Source organism: Vidua macroura, chromosome 3 (assembly GCF_024509145.1).
Source record: "Vidua macroura isolate BioBank_ID:100142 chromosome 3, ASM2450914v1, whole genome shotgun sequence".
Classification (NCBI taxonomy): domain Eukaryota; kingdom Metazoa; phylum Chordata; class Aves; order Passeriformes; family Viduidae; genus Vidua; species Vidua macroura.
The window spans coordinates 54,444,440-54,461,915 of record NC_071573.1 but is presented as its reverse complement, the minus strand read 5'-3'; the positions used below and the strand labels follow the sequence as shown (position 1 = coordinate 54,461,915).

Sequence of the window (17,476 nt, the reverse complement as noted above, 5' to 3'; positions counted from 1 at the left end):
TTAGCTATAAGAAAATTAATTTCATCTACCAGTTGCATGTATATCTCCCCTCTCCCACCACCACCTCTGCTCCAAGACACAAATGGTTCTGAATTCTGAAGTTATTTTATCAAAAAAAAAAAAAAAAAACAAACCTACTTTGAAAAAAAAAAAAAAAAAAAAAAAAAAACCAAAAAAAACAAACCAAAAAAGCCACAAACCTGCTAATCCAAAAAGCTTTAACTGATTTCATTGACCCAAGAGCAGGCCTGGGTCTTGTACTGGGTCTTGTAGAATTCCCTATAATATCCACAGAGGGACTTAGTATGTGTTTTGATCTGTGGAGAGTTTTTTCAAAGATGCATTGGTTAAAACATGGCAACTTAAGTAGTCTGTTTGTGAATGGTGACACAAAACAATGGCTAAGCTGTCATTTAGATCCATGCCTACCCTGTGTCTTCCCTGGAGCTTCACTGGCACAGTGAAGACAGCAAGGGGTTTAAGGCTTCTGCTTCAGCTGATAACAAGTCAGATGGTTTGCACTTATTCTAAGCAGTAAAATACCTAAAAACCAGTAGTTTTTTACAGACAGTAATCACAGGGCCAATTGCTGTGAAATATTAGTACAGGAAAGAAAATGAAAAAATAGTTTTAAGTTAATTGTTTTTTGTGTGGAACAATATTGTCACTCTTTAGATTAAATGCTTCGTTTTGAACCATTCTTTAGGAAGTAATCAAAATATACCGCTAATTTCTTAAGTGATGTATTTGCAGCTCGGTTTTTATCTTTATTACTTTCTTTCTTCTTTCTTAATTTCTCCAGTCCTGAGATCCCAACCTGTATCCCAACTATGCTATTTTTGTTTTGTTCTCTTAGGACTTCCCTTTAGAATGAATATTTTGTTTCTAAAAACAACATATGTGGGAAAAAGTAATTCTGAAAAAAACTAATGAAAGAAACCTCACAAAAAATGTACTAAAAACCAAAAACCAAACCCACATCCAAAAAGCTTTTAGAAGATAACTAATAAAATGAAGTCTGAGAAGAAATAAAAGCATTTTCCGCTTCTGTGCTTCCAGGTGTGAGCAACATACTGCTTATCAGTATTTCACAAGCAGTGGATTTCAAAGGCTTACTAGACCTACTGAAGAATATTTGTGCTAACTGAAGCAGTTTTTGTAGCAAGCTGTTCTGAAATTTATTCATACCAGATGTGTTACTGGAGTTACTTGAGGTGACCAAAAGCCCTTTGTTGTTCATCCCAGCTAAAAGCTTAGGCTGCTGTCCTAGAACAAAAGTTCAAGTCTTCTCACTGGCATGGCCATTTAAAATGTGAGGACTTTGACTTGTTTAGAGCCAATGCTAATGATTAACTTCTCTTTATTTTAAAAAAAATTATTTATTTTATTTTTGTCATTCTGCCCGGCTTCCCAAATTATGGCTTCTGCTCCTCCAGTGGATGCAGGTTTCAGAGAAACCTGCACTTATCTGCCTCGTATACTTCCCAAAAGAGACATCCAGAATTTGATCCTCTTTCTGTCAATATGGGAACGGCTGCCACCAGCATGAGGTGTTGCCATCTTGCTGCTGTGATGCAGCAGTTGTATTTCTGACAGTGGCACCAGGCAATTTAAACCTGTGAATCCCTGTCTCTTGACAAGAGCAGTGCAGGGTGGCTGAAGCCCTGAACTGCTGAAACACCAACTGTGAAGAGAAATGTGTGCAGTCATGGGAATTTCATGCTATGAAACTTCTATGGATATTTCCTTTGTACTATCTGCCACTGCCAGCTGACCAAGAAAAGCAGTTGTGGTACAAGTTTCCTAAATTGTAACACATGGTTGAAACAGATGAATCTATGGGGTAACACTAGATCTCCTTCTAATACAAATGAAGTTGTATGTATAGGGAAAGCGTCTTCAAAGCTGTGTCCAATTTTTTAGGGGCTTCTCCAATTTTTGTGCTATAAAGCATACTTGGATGCAGAACTGTTGTATTGCAGTCAGGAAGTCCAGCGTTACAAAAACATTTTGTTTCAGAAGTATGAACTTAAAGAAAAAACAGTAGTCATTCTATGTGGGTCGTTGATCATTCATCTCAAGGAAAGCTGAGGCAGGGAAGATGTAAAAGCTGCTCTGAGCACAACTGATGTGCATTAGCTGTTAGCCTGTCTGCTTATGGCTGGTGAGGACTACACAGGGGCTTTCACTGTGCTTCTCCATGACAGAGCCACCCTGCTGCAGCTGAGCTGTAATGTAGGCAAGTTTGGCACTGCGCACATCAGGATTATTCAGTTTCATCTGAGCCTAGCCTTGAGTGAAATATGTTGGAAAAGGCAGAAAGATTCTTCTCATTAGAAATAGGGGTTTCTGTTGCTTTATCACCACTTTCAAGATTTTGGGGGGCATCCAGCAGGAGCCAGTGGATCAGGATGTCTGCAGAGATCTTGGATATTCATCTAGTAACTTAGTGAAACAACAGTGCAACCTTTCATTGGAAACTTATTTTAATGACTTTTCCTAGTCAACTTCCTTCCCACTTCATTTATGCTAAAGAGCCTTAACCCTGACAGGTAGAGTTGCATATTCTTAGGTTTGCTTTTAGAAATAAGTTGGCAAATGCTCTCAGTTTTTTGTTGTTGGATTTCTTTTCCTTTTGGTTTTTAATATTACGGAAAGAAGAGGGAAGCACTCAACTCAGAAGTAATGGAAGAAAGTGAAGTCTGCTCCAGTCCTGCAGAGGAATAATATTTCACGAATCTAGATACTGCTTTTCAGTGTGGGGAATCTTTGGTGTTTTAATATTCCTAGGCATGATTTTATCATAATTCTAAAAAGACAGTAATAATTATTGATTGCAATGCTCAATCCTGGGAGGCTTCACACTGTAGTAAGTCAGTAAATCTATAAATTGGGAAACTACAGTCCAGTTGTGTAACTACAGCAGGTAGAACAAGCCCCAAAGAATGCTGATATAACATTGAGAATTGCCAATTTCCTTTTTATTTCCTTTATTACAATCTAAATTTCTATATCCATACTGCAGAAAAGCTAATTTTCCTTTAACTCTTACTGGTTTCCCCCATCTTGGACTTGTAGACAAAACTGCTGGCTCCTTCTCATTCTGGAGAAACTGCAGTACCTGGCAGAGGTGCAGAGATGCTGGGGATCAGAGACACCTTTCCCTCTTGCCATGTGCTGTGGCAAGGTTCTGCTTAATCTGTGCCAGGCTTTCCTCACATGAGGGAGCTTGAGATCAATGTCAGGATCCAAACTCCCAGTGGAGATGCTCTGTTGCCACCTGAGCAAAGGGAAGCAGTAGCTTACAGTACAAGACCCAGGCCTGCTCTTGGGTCAATGAAATCAGTTAAAGCTTTTTGGATTAGCAGGTTTGTGGCTTTTTTGGTTTGTTTTTTTGGTTGGGTTTTTTTTTTTTTTTTTCAAAGTAGGTTTGTTGGTTTTTTTTTGACAAAATAACTTCAGAATTCAGAACCATTTGTGTCTTGGAGCAGAGGTGGTGGTGGGAGAGGGGAGATATACATGCAACCGGTAGATGAAATTAATTTTCTTATAGCTAATAGATTTGTTAATGGTTCTTTCTTGTTTTGCATGTTGCAGTATTCTGTAAATGAAGCAGTGGCCTTGATTCCACTAACAAAATATTTTAGTTTCTGAAGTTCCTGTAGTTCTTGGACTGTTTGATCATTTTGTATATGATCAGAAGTAAATATGAAACACAACAGTTACTGTAAGATTTTTTTTTTCTAAGCTGTGTTTTGAAAAAGTTCTCTTTGTGGTGTTCATTAACCTGGACTGATCCAGATTAATGATCTGGAATTCATCAGAGATTCCCATTTTATGAATATTCAGAGTGTCCCTAAGCTTAGCTCTAATATTCAGTGTGTGTATTGGAGTGCCAAGGAGCTAAAATCCTTTTCTTGTGAAATGCTTTTTTCCATGCCCATTTGCAATTTTGCATGAGTTGCAAAGGTAGATAGAACTTTTAAGTTGTATCTGCTAATTGGACACAATATTTATGGCCAGTAAGAAGGAAAAAGCTTATTGGAAAGTCAAACCATTTTCCATTTTATAGTATTTTGGAACTGATTGTCAGAAGTTTAAGTAGGTTTGGGGCTGATGTATCTGCCCAGGGAAAGCCTAGGGGGTTTTCCATTGTTAACTATACACTTAGTAGTTGGGGCAAAAACATTTAGTCACTTAGTTTTACTTTGGAATTGGTTGAGTTTATAAACTCAACAGTAGGTAGTGTTAAAGCTTACTTGACAGAAGTTCCTAAAGTCTTCATTTCCAGCCTAGGCAAGTGAGCCTAGAAATGCCAGTGAAATGGAGAGTACTGGCAGAAAAAGATGAGGAATGTATTTGAAATGCCAATATACAGACCAGGTTGCAGATGTACCTCAAACTCTTAATGCTCTGTAATAATCCAGTTCTGTAGCATTGCAATTTTTTAAAATTTGTTTTTCAGTTTCTTAAACTGTAGATAGCAGTGTTTGTTTGTATTTTTTTCCCTGTTTTCTACTTTTTCTAACTTTTGAAACAGGCATCCAGAGCAGGTCAATAAGTGGACTTTGGCATAATGACTTTATTAAATTCTATGTATCTCTTGTTTTTTCTTTCTCTACAAGCTGAATACTTCCAATTTTTTTTCTGAATAATTTCACTGCTGTATCAGGAGAATCTAGTATTTGCATCTGTTCTTTTATTAGACAGAAATACATTTTATCTTTCCAGTCTGGTCATCACTGGGGATATTTTGCCAGTTTTACTGAAGGCTGATAAAATCTGTCTGTTGCCTTTTTTTCTGGGAAACTCTCACCATTCCTGTGAATAGAAGCAAGAATTTAATACTATGGTGTATTACTTGAAAAAGGCTAAGAATACTCCCTGGTTAAGAAAGCTTCTTTTCCCATGATTCAGATGGCCAGCATCTGAGTGCTGTTAAATTGACTTGCAGAAAGTGGATAAATTTTGGCAACCTGCTGTAAAAAGGACATGTTCAACACCTCCAGCTACTGCTGCTGAAGGAAGAGCTCTGGAGAGTGGTGCTTTTTACACCCCTGCTTAAAATGTTCTTGTATTTCTAAAGGTGTGCTGCTTCTCTTCAGTTCATTTTTCACAAAAGTAAAGCAGCTTATTCTTATATTTCCATGGAGGCCAGATGTGCTGCTGGAAAGAAAGCAGTCAGTGTTATTATTGAACACAGTTTTTGCTTCTTTATCTCTGTTTTGCATGGCATAGTCTGAAAGTGCTGAAAGCCTCCATTCTAAGGGAAAAGTTTTCATGCAAGGGAGCATTCAGAGTGCTTAGTACACATGGTTTTCTGCAATGTTATGCTGCTCTAGTGGAGAAGACCAAGTGTTCGATTTGTTGTGCGCATGGTTTGGGATTAGATTTGTCAGCTGAACAGCTGAAATGTGTGTTTTTTCTCAGCTCTGTTTTTATTTACACTGAAGTAAAGTATCTTGACCAGCCAGAAGTATTTCCACATGATACTCATAAAATTAAAAGGTGTGGGTGGGAAGTTCTGTTTTCCTCTGGTTTTCTGTAAGAAGTTATGTCTGGGTGAGGATTATAACAACCTGCAGTTTTGAGACAGTCAAGTCTTGGTGGTGAATGTCTGTCTTTCTGTATTTCTTTTCCTATCACATGGCTTACTTTCAACAGAAATTATTTTATTGTCTCCTTTGACAGAAAATATTATTTTTTGGTTAGTTTTTTTTTTTTCTTCCCTTCACCATCCAAGTACAAGAAGGAAATCATAAGGAAATCATTGCTGTATATTGAATGATGTTATTAGTAAAATCAAATGTTTCAAACATTTCTTTATGTAGTGTAATAGCAGAATCAGTGCACAGCAAAGCCTTTAACATCTAAACACTTAAAAATTAGATTTGTTTTGGTTTTCACTCCCTCCTCATGCCAGATATAACAAGCCTAGTCTCACTGCTTGTTTCTGCATTTGCATAGTTCTTCCCATATAGTCTCAAAACATAATTTTACATATTACAGTTACTTGCTTTCCTTTTTCTGAATTGCTTGCTCTGTGAACTACTTCCCTTTACCCTAATTGGAGTTGGAATATGTCTTGTATAAAACAAACAAAACAAAACAAAAACAAAAACAAACAAACAAACAAAAAAACAAACAAACAAAAAACCAACCAAAAAAAACACCAAAAAATTGTTTGCTAAAGTTATAAACCTTACCTTCCTCCCCTGGAAAACATTGTACATATAGTTGTGGACATGACAGAGAACAACCAGTCTTAAATCCTAGTGGTAGATTACCTCCAATAAGCTCCACATGAGAATTTTATCTTTTATAGTTGTTACTGTTGAGTTTGCAGTTCAAATCTAGGAGATGTCAGCTTCCTATGTGCTGAGTTGCTCTTTGTACATTCAGCCATACCTCACTTGCTGTTTCTGTAAGTTAAGGATAATTTTTGCTGATGCTTTCTTAGTGAAACCTTCTACATAAGCTGGAAGCCTCACTGTTACATTCTTTTCCACATACAGGCTCGTGTTATGTATGATTTTGCTGCTGAGCCTGGAAACAATGAGCTGACAGTCAGTGAAGGGGAGATCATCACAATCACCAACCCGGTAAGAAAACTGAGATGGATTTGCTTCAGTGCACTTTCCTGATCTACTTCTATCAGCAGATGGAAGGAAAATGGTGCTGGTGACATCTGAAAGCCCTGGCTACCCTTCCCTGAAGAATAAGCAAAAAAACAGAATGCGAAGAATTTTCTAATAATCTTCTGGGAACCAACATAGTTTTTTGGAGGATGGGGCCTTCTCAAACTGTGCCCACACACTTAAGAATGTGCTCAGCTTTGTTTTCCTCTAAACAGAGCTGAGAGACCTAATGGTGGTGATTGCCTTTACATCTGAATGCCTTGTCTATTTTGTGTGCCTAATATTGCATGTTTTGTGCATAGGTAATCTTTCAGGTGCTTGCCACTTGCATTTAAATGTGACATCCAGCTCACTTCTAGGTTTTGAGTTTCTTAATCAATGACTTCAGCATCCCAAGTTTGGTCAAGAACTCACAACAAAAATTTTTTACTGAATTTTTGTGTCTTTTCATAATTCAAGAAATATGAACAAGGTGTAGGGAAGAAGTGGTGACAATACTATCACAATGGTATCAGGGTGTTGTTAAATTAATAGAACTTTTTGGCACTGACATTTGATTTATGTCCACATTTTGAATTTCAGTGTACTTTAATTGTCCTGTATAATTCTTACCCTTGGTAACAAGGTATTAATTGATTCTGCTTTGAATTTTGTGTAATGATATGGCTTAGTGAATAGACTTGCCTTGTAAAACAAATACGAACAAAAAACACCTGATCATGAAGCAAGGTCTTATTTATCCATTTGTATAAAACACATAGATTCTGTAGAATAAACTTAATTCTTTGAAGATCCTAGTCATGTGTAATCCTGATAATTTTTACTTGCACTGATCTTAAATACTTGAGGCAGATATTTAATAGAGCCAGCACCCTCTTGGATAGTGTGCTCTGCTATGGTAGGGGTTACATTTTGAATGGATTCAGGAGCTTAATGCCATTTCACAAAAGTAAGGCTAAATATAAATAAATAGATCACCACTTTTAAGCTAGCTCTCACTGACAAAGACATCTGTAGCTTAAGGCAGTATAATCAAAACCAAGTAAAACTTTGTTTTATGCTGTCCATGATAAATTGCCACAAAGACTCTTGATCTTTTTTTATATGAGAAGTTTAGATGGCAATAGCTTAAGTCATGCAAGTCCACTGATGATTGCTTTCAAGATTAGCAGTGTGAATATGACTTCTGGCTTAAGATGTCATTGCTCTTGCAGTTTAACCAAACTAGTTGAATTTATAATGTGAGATGTCTAATTATTTTTATGTTCTTGAGTATTGAGCTTTTAGGTATGTAAGAGAAAATAAATGCAAGTTGTTATTTCACTAACTGCTTGATCTTTACTGCATAAAATCTTGAATACATAAGCAGGCTTCTCCTTATTGGAGTGCCTGTAAAGTGCAGGATTACATACAATTTTGAAGTGAAAGAACAAAATTGTGAATAAAAAATACATCAATTAAAAAGCAAATTAAGAAAACCTAAAATTTAGTAATCGCTGTTTAGCATATGTGTCTCAAATTTTCATCTATGAGCTAGCTTGACATATAGCTATGTATTCCCTAAACAGGTTGATTCAAAACAGAGCTGGCTTATTCCAGATGTTTCCTGGAATTAACTTAGCTTAATTGCAAATGTCTACCGAGCTTATGTAGTGTATGTAGAATATGTGTTTAAAAAACCCCAAACAATATCATGATGTCCCACTGAGATCAGAGCTGAGCTGTTGTTAGTTCTTTCTAAATTAATAGTATAAGACTGCTTCTGAAAAGAAATGTGAAGTGGAAAGAATAAGTCCAGTTCTTATGTGGCATGTGGCTCTTTTAATCTTGAGAATAGCCTTAGCATTTCTGTGGGTGATAGCTCTCACTCATCACATGTCTCTGCACCTTCAATAAATGAGGTAGAGATTTTACAGATATCACCAACAGTTTTATTCTTTGAGTCTTGTTTCTTTATAGACTGCTGATGAAAATTAAGTCATTGAAACAGACATACTAATAGCTGTGTTTACATGCAGTCTGTGGCCAGACAGTTGAGTGTGGTTTCATAAATGATCAAAAGTGCTGAAAAATAAATTATTTTCCCCTTCATGCTTGTTAAAATCTGAAGTCCAGAATAGCTGGGTAAAACCAGCATGGTCTGCATTGTGTTTAAATGGGTATCTGCTGGTTCAGCAGCTTTGAGTGAGTTTGTTCAGTTTCACAGTCATAGCTGTGTTTTGAACATTGACAGCAAGACAATGCTTCCTGCTGAGCTACATGAAGCATGTTGTAGGATCCATCTAGCAAAATTATTTCTATATTACTTCTTTTAGGATGTTGGTGGAGGCTGGTTAGAAGGAAAAAACAGCCAAGGCGAGAGAGGGCTTGTTCCAACAGATTATGTTGAGGTAAGTGACTAAACTGCTCAGCACTAAGAAAGCAGAACTGCTGAAAAGGCCATCCTCTGGTTTGCTGACCAGACTGAAATGCTCAAACAGAAAGTTTGGAATATATAATCTCATTGTAACTGGCTGTGGACACCAGTACAAACATGCTGTCTGAAGCTCCTGAGCTTCTTAGTGGTTTACCAAGAAATGCAACAGTAAGCTGTCTATAGTAAATACAGCTGATCTGCAGAACATGAGTTGTTTTGAATCTGCTTTGGTTTCGGGGGTCTCATAATCCAATAATTGGGGCTTTTTTTCTGTCTGAAGATAGAAATATGGAAGTGAAATGAGTAATGCAAGTTTGCACTGGTGTTGCTGTGGCAGACTTAATGCATGCTCATAAATCTGGAATGGAGCCACATTTCTGGGGCTCAGGAGGTGGGTTACTAAATCCAGGGACTACTCAGCTTTTCTTCTTACTGAGACCCTCTGTTGTCTCTTCAGTGTCTGGTGTTCTGATTGTTGTTTAAAGACCAGTGGTATAGTTTTGGGGGTGGCATGGGATCATAGTGCAAAGACTGCAATCTCATTCACTCTTATTCAATCTCATTCACTCTTGGATGGCCCAGTGTCTGCATGTGTGCAGGGTGCTGCTTAGGTGGGTGAATACCTTGGCTGTAATTCCTGCAGCCTCTTAAGGCATGTGTCTCTCTTCCTTCAGCAGTGCTGTATTTATTAAAAAAAAAAAAAAAAAGTGGGGGGAGGAGGGGAAGGGAAAGCAGGATCATGATGGCTCACATGACCTTGTGTTTTTGCTTTAGTTGGTTAGGTCCTGGTCTGGTAGCTTTTGGCTTTCTAAACTTGCTGTCCCAAATCCATCCCCTGAGCACTGAGTTCATAGTCTCCAGGCACTTATATTAACAACCTTTAATCCCTAAGCAATTTATAGATAGGTGTTCACTGCCATAACAATCTTGTTTGTTGTAGTTGTAAGGCAACCTAGTTCCATCTGGTGTGGAAGTAAATCCTCCAGAGTATCACTGTCAGTTTCTTGTAAAAAATTCAAGTGAATTTGAATTTAAAAAGGTTATATGCAAACATCTTAAAGTGTAGTGATATGAGTGTTAAAGTGATTGTATATGATAAAGCATAATTTGGTTAATTGAAGCATGAAAAATTATTCTCAACCTTTTGCATTTCAGATTATAACCGAAGGGGCAAAAGATGGCGTTAGCTGTGGTAACTCATTAGCTGATCAGGCCTTTTTTGATTCCCTTTCTTCAAATACAGCTCAGACCAACTCTGCTGCCAAAAGCAGTAATCAGGTATGTCTTGTGGTTTTTTGGGCACTGTGGGCATGGAAACTTCTATTGACATAATTGCTTGCTGTACTTCATTTGTGAACTTTCATGAAAGTACTAATTAAAGTAATTGTGTTTTCATTAGGGAACACTTTTGTTGAATATTAATGATGTGTGTGACTGCTCAGATACTGTCACTGCTGGAAAATTTAGTAGTCTTAACACTTTCAGAAATGGAGCATTTTTATTCTTTCCAGTCTGCAATGATATAAATCCCTAACTACTTCAGTCTCTGTAAGTGTAAGTGCACTCTTAGCAAATTTATTTTATTTTCAAGCTACTTCTTTTAGTATGCTAACCTTATTAAGGAATGAGAGCTTTCTTTTTTGGTGTCTTATACAATTAGGGGATCTATACATCAGCAGCCAGAGTGAATGGATATATTTCTTTCTCCGAATTTGAGTAAGAGTAGTTTCTTGAATTAAAAATGATGAAGCAAATTGTCAGCTGGAGAAGAGGCTGACTTTGGGTTTGCTGCAAGAATATTGTTGTTCCTCTATTCATAGCTTTTTGTCTGGTGCACCAGTTCATTAAGCAGCAAATATTTAGTTCCAGGTTAGGTATCTGAGGACACATTATCTTAAACACAAGCAGTTTATTATGGTCTACAGACTGGTGCATGTCCCACATGTGGGAAATTAAACATTTTGAAGACCATAAGTCAACAGAAGAACAAAATCTGCCTTTTTTTCCAACAGCAGCATGCAAAGGTCTTTTGTGTTGGAAAGTAAATGCTTTACTTATGGTAACATCTAGGGGGACACACCTAGTTTGTAGGTCAGTTAAATATCAGTTATTAGTTTTCTTAATTGCACCACAGGACTTTGACATGAAGTGAGATCTTTTGAAAAGTCTACATGAGACATTTTTGTATGACAGTGAACATAGCTGTTCATTGACTATGGAGTCTTTGATTTGGGCTTCCTTGTAGTCAGCTGGACAATGCCAGGATTGTTATTCTGCAATTGTGTGTCCTCACTAGGGGACTCCAAACCTCACTGTGACTGTCTCAATGTTTCAATGTTTATTTTTTAATTGATACCCAGTTAATATGTAAGGCTAAACGCAGAACTCATTAAATGCCTCATGAGTTTTTCATGTCAGACGAGCCAAAGGTTTTGATTGTAGGTTAATTTTGCCTCAGTAAAAATTGTAGTAGTTTGAGTGCAGAATGGGGAACCTCTTTTCTTCCTTGCTGTCTGTTACCCTTGCCCCATGTTTTTCCTGCTGTAGCGTTTCTAGCAAAACTTTGCATCTGAGAAAGCTTGAGATATTTGCAGCAGCTACTTGCTGCCAAATCAGAGAATACTGTTTCTCAAAGGAGAAACAAAACTTAATTTGATCTAGGAAGAATTACTTACTAACATAATACACAGAATATTTTGAATGGGAATAGAGGTATCTGTCAGATCTTGTTCTGTTCTTAACACATGGTGCTTGTGCTTGGAGAAGAGAAGAAAAAAGGTCTTGTCTGTGCAGAGGGAAAGGTTAAAATAAAGGTGTCTGCTATATTCTAAATAATAGAGAATTACTCTGGCAATCTAGTCTTGGAAGTTGCATTTCTAGAGGAGTGAAAAGCTTGAAAATGTAGTCACTTTACACTGTGGTTTACACAAGGTCAACAGTGTACTATCCCTGTATGCAGATTGCAGGGTTTTTCATAGATTTTGGAAAAGAGTAACTTCATGAAAACAGCTTGTCACATTTGCATCAGTGCCCTACTCTTAGACGTGTTCTGCTCCTCTCAGTTATCCTTCAAATGCTGTGTGAGATAGCTGGGAGGACCAATGTACTGTAGTGCATTATGGTAAAACTATACTACTGGCATGCACCTGGATGTAGTCAAGGCCATACAGGATGCAGGGGAAGCAGATTTCATCAGGCTGGTGTCTTTAGGTCTTCAGTTTTCATGTTTTTTTTCATAGGAGGAACCATTCTGTTGTGTGGTCAGGGTTTTACATCAAAAGTTATTTTCATTTTCTCAAGTCTTTCTTTCTTGAACTGAGTTCAATAACTGCTATTTGATTATATGCATTTTCTAGAAAACTGCAGATCTTGATTTGAAGACTGGTTTCCTCAGCTTCTGACATTTATCTGGTAGTTTTTTCTAGTGGTTTATTGCTAATGGGATTTTAATTTGTATACTAAGCAGTCTGGAAGCAGTTCTGGCTTCCACTTTTGACTGTTAGGCCTTTCTCCCAGATCAGAGAGCTCTCTAGTGCAGGCATTTTCTCCTTACAAAAATTCTATGGCTAATTGTCTTCTTAATTAAGAAATTCTGTCCGTTCATTCTGTCTGTGTGGTGCAAGACCCTATTTTCTTGCTCTCAGGAAAAAAGCAAGCTTTCTTCTGCAGTGACTTTGATCTCGTGTCTGTGAAGAGCGTGCATCGCTCCTGCATGCATTGATCACACAGTGTCAGACGGATTTGACATTTCTGTGCCAGTGTAGAAACACCTGATAGAGAGAAGGATTGCACTGGTTCCAGTAATACTGCACCAGGAGGTCAGGCTGAGTCACTCATCCCCTGCATACTGACATGTCTCTTTGAGCCACTTTCAATAAGAATGCAATCTTCTTTGTGGGTATGGCCCTTCTTCCTAGAGGTATTACTCTGAATTTGGTAAACATAAACTCATTTATGTTTCTCAGCACGAGTTCACTGAGGCACTTTGGCTTGAGTTCAGATGCACAGCCTGTTTAAGTGCTTTAATGACCAACTAGGTCAATATACAAAGCTTTTAATCTTAAATGAGACTCACATCAGGCTATGGAGAGTTAAGAAAGATGAAAAATTATGTGTCAATGTAAGGGGAATAGATGCTGGAGGTGGCACTGTAGTGGAAACTAAAATGTTTTTAGATAGATTAGTCTGGTAGACTTAGTAAGAAATGTCAGTATTTCTCAATACTGACATTTGATGGTATCTATTATATTTTGCAGTAACACGGCGGGGTTGCAAGTTTATTACAAGAAATCTTTACAAAAGCAATTCTAAATAAACAGGATGTTTTAGGATTTTTTTATTACTGCTATTGTATTGAAGAAATTGCTTTCTATAAACATTGTCACTCTCACATACACATGGTTGCACAACACCCCCACTCCCCAATTCAGTAAGTCAGAAAACATCTTAATTCTTAGAATTCCTTCCATTCTTCTAACAGTAAGTAAAAAAAACCCAGACCAGGTTGTTGTGTAGTCTTTCAGTGCCAAGCTTTATTAAAAATAATAGATCTGGCTGAGTTGAAATGTGGTGCTTTTGTGGTTTAACCCTTGTAGGCAGCTCAACCCACTCAGCAACTTATTACTCCCTCAAAGGAGTGGGGGAGAGAACCAGAAGGGTGACTATGGGTCAACTCTTGGGTGGAGGTAAAGACAGCATAATAGGTAAAGCAAAAGCTTCACATGCAGGCAAAGCAAAATAAGGAATTCATTCCCTCCTTCCCATGGGCAGACAGGTGTTCAGCCATCTCCAGGAAAGCAGAGCCACATCATGTATAACCATTACTCAGGAAGACAAATGCCCACTCAAACAACTCTTGTCCTTCTTCTCCCATCCCTTTTTGCTTTCCAGACAGACAAGAGACTTTTGGTTTCCTACTCTGGAAACCATAACTTTTTGGTGTTAAGAAAACATCATTGATTCAAACACCGTTCTGCTCCCTGTCTATTTTCCTAAGAAGGTTTTTGTTGTTGTTCAGTAAATAATCTCCTGAAAAGTAATTCAAAGGCAATAATTAAAAGCAGTTTCTTTTCATTCCTTTTCTTCAGTGAGAAATACTCAGTAACCACAACAACACATTGATATTGTACCCTACCTGGGGTTGCCACAGATCTAAAGTGACCGTACAAAAAGGGCACAGAGATACTTCCTAAGAAGAAAAGGATTCCACCTGACCCTTGGCAGTTCACTTTCTCCAGCTCATTCCTTGCAGCAGCAGGATCCCAGCAGTGGCTGCCTTGATAAAGTTTGCAGCTGCTCTTTTAAAGAGCTATCTGAGAGGATGCTGGGGGCATTGAAGCAATCAGAGGAAGCAGTGAAGCTAATTAAACACAAAATGAGGGAAAAATTTGACTCAGGGTGACTATTTACACACTCAGAAGAAGATAAGCAGATAGAGGAATTTAATGTTGAATCCACCTGTAACATTTGTGCTTTAATGTCTGAAAAGCTTTAAAAAAATTATTCAAGAAAATACAATTTAAGGAAGCCTTAGTTGTCAAGGATGGAGGCTTGGCTTGCTTTTGTACGAGTCTCATGCTGTTTTGATTTGGTAGCTCTTGGATATAGAGAGCAGAGGGAATGAGTAATCTTTCTTCTCTGTCAATCCACTATTCCTCTGAGCGGCAATGTAAGGTGCTAATTTCAGTCTGTCATTTGGAACAGCCAGTAAGTGTATCAGCACTTATGCTATTTCTATTGGTTAGAGTTGCATACATATATATATATTAAAGTAAGTTACCTGTAGACTCTATTGGTATTGGAATAATAATGGCAGTGAAATGAATATAAATTTTGTCAGGTTAAGCCAAGTGAACCTAAAAAATAGAGTGAACAAAAAGATCGTCATTTTTGATGTAAAATGCATCACGTGTTTTTCTTTTATAGTATTTCTTTGATGCTGAGTTTATTCCAGAGGCTATAGCAGTAGAGGATATTCTCTTTCACACTTCTAGATAGTGCTTCTTAGTGCAGTTGACAAAGAGGTTATTATCTTGGTGGCATTTGGAGCCTTCATAATTTACGTATGTATGGAAATACAACCATTAATGTAAAATTCATTCTGAGTTGTCTCTTCCAGCTGGGTTGATTTGGGGTTTTTTGTGGTGGTCAAGATCAGTGCTTCTCTAGTTAAGGATGTATTTGCATTTATTCTGTTTGTGTTTCAGGTTCAGAGACTGACTGCTGTTTTAACAGCAATGATCTCTCTTCCCCTATTCTGAACCACAGCTTGTGGTGTTTTTTCATTTCTCTAACCTAAAATGCTTTAAAAGTTGTGAACAAGCAGCAGCTCTCTTTTAATTATAGTGTTTATCTGAATTATTTAGATTTTGTTACAACTATATTGGCCCAAGCTAGTTCTTTCTGTTGAGAAGTTAAAACATTCTCTGTACAGTAATTTCATTAGTGGTCCATAAGCAGACTGTATGTCCAACTTGCCATAATCTAGTCCAGCTGTTTATAGCCTTTGTAGCCTGCAGCCTTGAACATAGGATAGAAATGCTGTAAATGTTAGCATCCTGTACATTTTAGTTTGTATGGTTTCCCCTCCCTTCCTTCTAGAGCTCAGTGTAGCCTTTTTTCTTTTTTTCTCCCTTCTCTGCAGAATAGAAAGCTAGTATTAGAAATGTATAAATGAAAATAAATTGGACTACCGCCTGTCTGTTTCAGGGTGGAAGTGGATCACAGCTACATTGACGTAACAGCTGTAGATGTGGCTTCCCTGTAGTGAAGATACAAAAATAGTTCTTGTACCAAACTGCATGTTGCGTTTGTAGAGGAGTTTGTTCCCTTTTCTTGACACTGATTCTCTAATCACTGCCAAGTCTAGTTCTTGATGAAGATGACTGTAGAGTTCTTCTTAGTTTAGGGTAGAATAAGTATCCTGAGAGTTCACATTTTTGTGAATCGCAGGTTGTTCCATTGATTCATGTTGAACCTAGAGAATCCTCATGTTTTGTGTCTTCAGCAGAGCAGCAAGGCCTCATGAATAGATACAGGAAGCATTTAACAGAAACCTCTCATGTTTGTATTGCTTTATCCAGTGGTAAGAGTGACATCAGTTGGGATAGTTTCTCTCACAAAAGAAAAGTGAGATAAATGGACTCTTATGTGTGCAAAACCCTTTCCCTTCTGAAAGCTGTGGGACTTAGGTGTAGACAGGATGAATAAGTAGTTAGTGAAAACACTTAGTTTGATATCCAGGAGCTAAGGCAACTCAAGTTACCTGGTATGTAGAAATAAGTTGTTGAACATGCCTAAGGAGACCACTAAAGAAGCTATTTCCAAAGTTTTACTTCATATCTTTCAGGCTTTTTGCAATGAAGTGCTGGAAAGGCAAATTGTCATTGTTAAATTTGCATACCATAACTCCCACTCCCCCTCCCTGAATTGCTGTGAGGTGCAATAACTGCTAAGATTGAAGAAAATATAGTGCTTCTATTAAAAGTGCAGTATTCTACTGATGTGGAAATTCTGACATGCATGTTATTAAATTGCTGTAACAGCATTTCTCTTCTCTGATGAATTTGTGTGTGTAGTAAAGGAGAACTATCATCACTGGAAATGTAACTCACTTGTACTTGACTGGGTCCAGTTTGTCTTGTTAAACCAGTATGCTAAATTATCATATAAAATATGCAGGTAGGTTCACCAAGGGAGTTACAATTGTAACTTCTAGTTCCTTTTACAGATAATGACACTATAAAATCCTCTATTGCTGCATGTGATTTGAAAGCAGCTCTATCCCCTCCACCACCTCAGTTACAATATTGCATTCAGACTGGTAACAGGAATTTGTGACCAACTCTGGTTTAAGCAAAGTACAAGGCAATGGCTTCTCTACAGTACTGGAAACAGTGGCTTGCTTGCTTTGAAATGAATCACATTTACATATTAAAAAATAACCATCAACATATGACAGTGATTTATCAATTCCAATTATAGAGTTGTGTTGAGCTTTTTTGTGGATGACCCAGTGGAATGCAAAGGTTTAGGCAGGAAGTTGTTAAACTGCTGTAATACTGTGATCGCTCATCTCCTTCATCTACACCCGTACCCTCAGGCAAAATATTACTACTGAAATATTTTTCCACAATTTACAGTGTTGGTATGATTTTTTCCTTGTCCAATTCACAGAATTGTGGAATGGGTCAGGTTGGAAGGGACCACAGTGGGTCATCTGGTTTGACCTCCCAACTCAAGCAGGGTCATCCTAGAGCACATGGTGCAGCATTGTGTTCAGATGGTTGTTGACTATCTCCAGTGATGAAAACTCCACAACCTCTCTGGGCAGCCTGTTCCAGTGCATGGTCACTCACACAGTGAAGAAATTCTTCCTGATACTCAGGTGGAACTTCCTGTGCATTAGTTTCTGTCTGTTGCC

General features: G+C 37.7%; 1 protein-coding gene across 2 annotated transcripts in view; it reads left to right on the top strand.

The window, feature by feature from the left end:
• SNX9 (sorting nexin 9) overlaps positions 1–17,476 on the top strand; it is a 63,284-nt gene that overhangs the window by 13,479 nt on the left and 32,329 nt on the right. For both annotated transcript variants that reach the window (XM_053974083.1, XM_053974082.1), the window contains exons 2-4: positions 6,516–6,602; positions 8,954–9,028; positions 10,210–10,332. In XM_053974083.1, coding sequence (XP_053830058.1) covers positions 6,516–6,602; positions 8,954–9,028; positions 10,210–10,332 — 285 coding nt within the window. The remainder of the gene's footprint in view (positions 1–6,515; positions 6,603–8,953; positions 9,029–10,209; positions 10,333–17,476) is intronic.